The sequence below is a fragment of the Myiozetetes cayanensis genome, unplaced genomic scaffold (genome assembly GCF_022539395.1).
Source record: "Myiozetetes cayanensis isolate MyiCay16 unplaced genomic scaffold, myiCay2020 scf526, whole genome shotgun sequence".
Taxonomy (NCBI): domain Eukaryota; kingdom Metazoa; phylum Chordata; class Aves; order Passeriformes; family Tyrannidae; genus Myiozetetes; species Myiozetetes cayanensis.
The window spans coordinates 25,726-31,812 of NW_026087772.1; the positions used below are offsets into that span (position 1 = coordinate 25,726).

Below are 6,087 nucleotides of genomic sequence, written 5' to 3' on the forward strand. Positions count from 1 at the left end.
GCCCCCTCCTCCCAAAGCCACGCCCCCTCCCAGCCCTTAATGAGCGCTAACGAGGCAAGGGTTAATTAAGAGGGGTTTTATTGACTCGAGGGGGTTGGGGGGTCCCCTGGGGGGGTCCCGGGGGGGTCCCCGAGGGTCTCCAGGGCCACCAGGGCTCGTTCCAGGCGGGACAGCTCGGCCATCAGGATGGACACCTGCAAGAGAAAAATTAACCCTAATTAGCACTAATTAACAGCAGTTAGGAGTTAATCTAGCAGTGAAAGCTAATTAACAATTAATTAAGAATTCATGAGTTAATTAAGAGTTAATTAGAAGTTAATAAGGAGTTAATTAGAACTAAAATTAACGTGAATTTTATTAAGAGTTATTAAGGAGTTAATTAGGAGCTAGTTAGGAATAATAATGTACCAATTAAGAGTTAATTGAAAGCTAACAAGGTGTTAATTAAGAGTTATTAAGAAGTTAAAAAGGAGCCAAAAAGGACTTAATAAGGAGTTAACAAGGCATTAACTCAGATTTAGTTAAGAGTTAATTAGGATTAATTAAGAGTGATTTGAGAATAAAGGCGTTAGTTAATTAGGAGTTAATACGGTATTAAGAGTTAAACACAAATTAATTAGGACTTAGAAAGAACCCAATTAGGAGTTAATTAGGGCAGCGCTAATTAGGCCGCCCCTCCCTCATTAAGGAGGTCAAAGACCCCTCCCCCCTCCCCCTGAGAGAAGCTTATTCACCCCCTAATTAACCCCCTAATTAACCCCTGATTATCCTAATGAGGGGGCGGTACCTGGTGCTGGGTGGAGGAGCCGGGGGTGGGGTCGGAGCCCCCCGGGGACCCCCCCAGGCTCTGGAGGCGCCGCCGGACGCGGAGGGCGCGGGCCCGGAGCTGCTCCCGGGTGGTGCCGGGGTCTGCCAGGCCCTGTGGGGACAGGGAGGGGGTCCCCAAATGTCCCCAGAGCCCCCCAAGTGTCCCCAGAGCCCCCCAAGGGCCTCACATGTCCCCCCTTCCCCCCGCTCAGGGGGTCCCAAAACCCCTCAGGGCCCGGGGAGAGGGGAATCCAAGGGACCCCCTCAGTGTCCCGGGAGGCTTTTGGGGACCCCCCCCAGACCTCCCCTCACACCCCAAAATCCCCCCTGGCCACGCCCCCTCGGCCATGGCCACACCCCCTCATCCATGGCCACACCCCCTCAGCCCAGGCCCCGCCCCCTCAACCCAGGCCCCGCCCCTCACCTGCAGGCCCAGGTAGGCCCAGGTTTGCTCCCCCGCGGGAGCCGCCGCCCAGCCCGGGCCCGGCTCCGCCCCCAGGGGGAGGAACCGCACAGACCCCGCCCCCGACAGCGCCCGGAAGGCGGGGCCGAGCTCCTGCAGCCAATCCCGGGTCTGCTCCGGGCACCGCACCAGCACTGGGGGGAGGGGAAAAAGGGTTGGACACGCCCACCAAGATGGCTGCCTCGAGGGGACTACAACTCCCAGCATGCACCAGGGCAGCCAAGATGGCCACCCCCATGAGGGCCGCCATCTTGTGGGGGGATGAGCAGGTGCACCATGGGACTTGCAGTGGCGGGTGACGGCCATCTTGGCTCTCGCAGTGCATGCTGGGAGTTGTAGTCCCCCTCATGGCAGACATTTTAAATACCCCCAAAGCACCCTGGGGTTTGGAGTCCCTCACAGTGGCAGCCATTTTGTGTGTTTCCCCCCCCCCCCAAGGCATGCTGGGACTTGTAGTTACGGCCTGGCGGCAATTTTGGAAGGGCCAAGGGCATGCTGGGACTTTTAGGTCCTTTTGGAATTTTTTTTTTTTCCCCTCAAAGCACCCTGGGGGTTTGGAGTCCCTCACAGTGGTGGCCATCTTGTCCTCCCCCCTAAGGTACATTGGGATTTGTAGTCCCCCCCCACATGCTGTCAGCCATATTTGCTGCCCCAGGGCACGCTGGGAGTTGTAGTCCCCCTCATGGCGGCCATTTTAAATGCCCCCAAAGCACCCCGGGGCTTGGAGTCCCTCACAGTGGCGGCCATCTTGTCTTCCTAAGGCACGCTGGGATTTGTAGTCCCCCACACACACTCTGGTGGTCGTATTTGTTGCCCCGGGGCACGCTGGGACTCGTGGTCCCCTCCCGGGCCCCCCACTCACCCTGGGGCCGGGTCCCCCCGAGCCGGAAGGTCTCGCGGAGCCCCCTCAGCACCCGAACCACCTCCAGCATGGCCGACACCTGGGCCTCAGCCTCGGGGCAGCGCCAGTGGGCCTGGGGGGGCACAAAGGGGGGTCAGAGGGGTGGAACGGCCTCAGGGACCCACCCCAAAGACCCTCCACGCCCAAAGGGGATGTCGGAGCTCCTGGAGGAGGCAAGAGGGAGCGTGTGGGATGAGGCCCCCGAGATCCATCCTGAATGGAAACCCCCCCAGACCCATCCCCGAGGTCAAACCCCCAGAGCCCCCAGGGACCCCAGAGACCCAGCCCCAAATGGAAACCCCTCCAGGCCCCCCCCCAGACCCAGCCCCAAATGGAAACCCCCCAGGGACCCCCAGGGACCCCACAGCCCAGCCCCAAATGGAAATCCCCTCAGGGCCCCCAGAGACCCCCAGACCCATCCCAAATGGAAAGCCCCTCAGGGACCCCCAGACCCAGCCTGAATGGAACCCCCAGGACCCCCACAGACCCAGCCCCAAATAGAAACCCCCTCAGGGCCCCAGGGACCCCCAGACCCAGCCCCAAATGGAAACCCCCAGGGACCCCCACAGACCCAGCCCTGAGATGAAACCCCCAGGACCCCACAGACCCAGCTCTGAATGAAACCCCCAGGGACCCCACAGAGCCCCAAGGACCCTCAGACAAATCCCCAAAGGAACCCCCAGACCCATCCCGTGGTGAAACCCCCAGAACCAACCCCCAGACCCATCCTCTGAGGTCAAAGCCCTCAGAACCAACCCCAGACCCATCCCAAGGTCAAAACTCCAGGACCCCCTCCCCAGACCCACCAGTGCCCGTGGGTCGGGGAAGGAGGCCCTGCAGAGGGTGGGGCGCGGGGGGCGGGCGGGGCAGGCGTTGCCAGAGCTCCTCGGCCACGAAGGGGGCGAAGGGGCCCAGGAGCCGCAGCCCCAGCTCAGCACAGACCACCAGCACCCCCGGGGACCCCCCCGGGCCCCGCACGGACACCTTGGAGGCCTCCTAGGAAAACAGGGAGAGAGCTGTGAGGGGGGGGGGCACAGGGACCCCCGGAATGGGGGCTGGGACCCCAAAAATGGGCACAGGGACCCCCAGAAATGGGCACAGAGATGCCTGAAATGGGCACAGAGACTCTAAAATGGGGGCTGGGACCCCCCAAAATGGAGGCTGGGACCCCCAAAATGGAGGCTGGGATCCCTAAAATGGGGGCTGGGACCTCTAAAATGGGCACAGGGACCCCCAGAAATGGGCACAGGGACCCCCAGAAGTGGGCACAGAGACTCTAAAATGGGGGTTGGGACCCCTAAAATGGAGGCTAGGATCCCTAAAATAGGGGATGGGATCCCTAAAATGGGGGCTGGGACCCCTAAATGGGGGCTGGGACCCCTGAAATGGGCACAGGGACCCCTGAAATGGGCACAGAGACCCTAAAATGGGGGCTGGGACCCCTAAAATGGGGGCTGGGACCCCTCAAAATGGAAGCTGGGACCCCCCAAATGGGCACAGGGACCCCCAGAAATGGGCACAGAGACCCTAAAATGGGGGCTGGGACCCCCAAAAATGGGCAGAGGGACCCCCAGAAATGGGCACAGAGACCCCAAAAATGGGGGCTAGGACCCCTAAAATGGGCATAGGGACCCCCAAAATGGGCACAAGAACGCCCAGAATGCGGGGTGGGACCCCCAAAACAGGCACAAAGGACTCCCCCCAAAGACAGGGACAGGGACCCCCAAAAATGGGAACACGACACATGGAAAAGGGGGATCTGGGACCACCCAGGAGCCCCAAAAGGGGCTGGAGACCCCCCCCCAGGAAAGGGGGGGATTTTGGGGGTCTCACCCACCAGGAAGACGTCGCAGAAGCTGCGGAGCCAGAAGTGCTGCACGGCCGCCAGGGCCCCGTGGAATTCCAGGGAATCCAAGCGGTGGCTGCACTCGGAGACGGCCCCAGCCAGGCGGGAAAGGACCCAGCGCTCCATGGGATCACCTGGGACCACCTGGAATGGGATCAACATGGGGTTGGGATGGGATTGGGATGGGATTGGAGGGGTCAAACAGCACCCAGCGCTCCATGGGATCACCTGGGACCACCTGGAATGGGATCAACATGGGATTGGGGGGGTCAAACAGCACCCAGCGCTCCATGGGATCACCTGGGACCACCTGGAATGGGATTGGGATGGGATTGGGATGGCATTGGAGAGGATCAAACAGCACCCAGCGCTCCATGGGATCACCTGGGACCACCTGGAATGGGATTGGGATGGGATTGGGATGGGATTGGGATGGGATTGGGATGGGATCAAACAGCACCCAGCGCTCCAGGGGATCACCTGCGACCACCTGGAATGGGAACAGGGGATTCTGGGGGGTCCCTGGTGACCTCTGTGGGTTCTGGGGGTCCCTGTAGCTCTTGGGGGGTCCCTCTGGATTCTGGGGGTCCCTGTGGGTTTTGGGGGGTCCCTGTGGATTCTGGGGGGGTCCCTGGTGATCTCTGTGGATTCTGGGGGTCCCTCTGCATTCTGAGGGTCCCTCTGGATTCTGGGAGTCCCTGTGGGTTCTGGGAGTCCCTGTGGGTTCTGGGGGGTCCCTGTGGGTTCTGGGGGTCCCTGTGGATTCTGGGGGGTCTCTGTGGGTTCTGGGGGGTCCCTGTGGGTTCTGGGGGTCCCTCTGGATTCTGAGGGTCCCTCTGGATTCTGGGGGTCCCTGTGGGTTCTGGGGGTCCCTGTGGGTTCTGGGGGGTCCCTGTGGGTTCTGGGGGGTCTCTGTGGATTCTGGGGGTCCCTGTGGGTTCTGAGGAGGTCCCTCTGGATTCTGGGGGTCCCTGTGGGTTCTGGGGGTCCCTCTGGATTTTAGGGATCCCTCTGGATTCTGGGGGGTCCCTGTGGGTTCTGGGGGGTCCCTCTGGATTCTGGGGGATCCCTGTGGGTTCTGGGGGGTCCCTGAGGGTTTTGGGGGTCCCTGAGGGCACTTGGTGATCTCTGTGGGTTCTGAGGGTCCCTGTGGGTTCTGAGGGTCCCTGTGGGTTCTGGGGGCTCCCTGGTGGTCCCAGCGAGCTCTGGGTGGTCCCTGAGGGTCCCCTTTCCCCCTCCCCTTTTACCTGCTCAGGGTGGGGGGGCCTGAACTGCCCCCCCAGGTCCCCCAGGACCCCCAGGACGAAGCGCAGCCCGTTCCACACCTTGTTGCAGAAGCGGCGCTGACTCAGCACCTCCCCCACGTCCACCCGGATTTCGGCTCCTGGGGGGGGTCCCAAACACACCCAGAGCCCTGAGGGTGGGGGAGGGGGCTCAGGGACCCCCTTTTTACCCCCCTCTCAAGGGGGTTTGCTACCGTGGCAGTTCTGGGACAGCAGGGCCAAGCGAAGGGCGTCGGCGCCGCAGGCGGAATTCCCTGCGGGAACTGCAGCCTCTGGGGGGGCACAGAGGGGTTTGGGGGGATTTGGGGGCTTGGGGGGTCATAGAGGGGTTTGGGGGGGGTCACAGAGGGGTTTGGGGGATTTGGGGGTTTGGGGGGTTCACAGAGGGGTTTGGGGGAGGTCAGGGGGCTCGGAAGGGATCACGGGGGTTTCGGGAAATGAGGGGTTTGGGGGGATTTGGGGCATTTTAGGAGGTCTCAGGGTCAGGGTTTGGGGGTCTCAGGCTCAGATTTTGAGGGTGTCTCAGGGTCAGGTTTTGGGGGTCTCAGGCTCAGATTTTGAGAGGTCTCAGGGTGAGATTTTAGGGGGTCTCACGGTCAGGTTTTGGGGGTCTCAGGATCAGGTTTTGGGGGTCTCAGGCTCAGATTTTGGGGTGTCTCAGGGTCAGGTTTTGGGAGCCCCAGGGTCAGATTTTGGGGGTTCCCAGGTGTTGGGTGGGGGTCCTGCCCCTCGGTGGCCTTCCCGGAGCTCGGAGTCGAGGCGAGGCTCCGAAGCTTCTCCTGCAGCT

The 6,087-nt window shown here is 61.6% G+C and overlaps 1 protein-coding gene across 1 annotated transcript; it reads right to left on the minus strand.

The window, feature by feature from the left end:
• Positions 1-61: 61 nt before the first annotated feature.
• On the minus strand, positions 62-5,572 carry LOC126649970 (valine--tRNA ligase, mitochondrial-like; the record flags this gene model as incomplete). The annotated part of the gene is made up of 9 exons (XM_050334402.1): positions 62-194; positions 788-919; positions 1,232-1,404; positions 2,133-2,244; positions 2,978-3,187; positions 4,009-4,161; positions 4,226-4,327; positions 5,265-5,401; positions 5,495-5,572. Coding segments are annotated over 9 exons (1,214 nt in total), but the record flags the coding sequence as incomplete, so codon positions are not given.
• Positions 5,573-6,087: the final 515 nt, after the last annotated feature.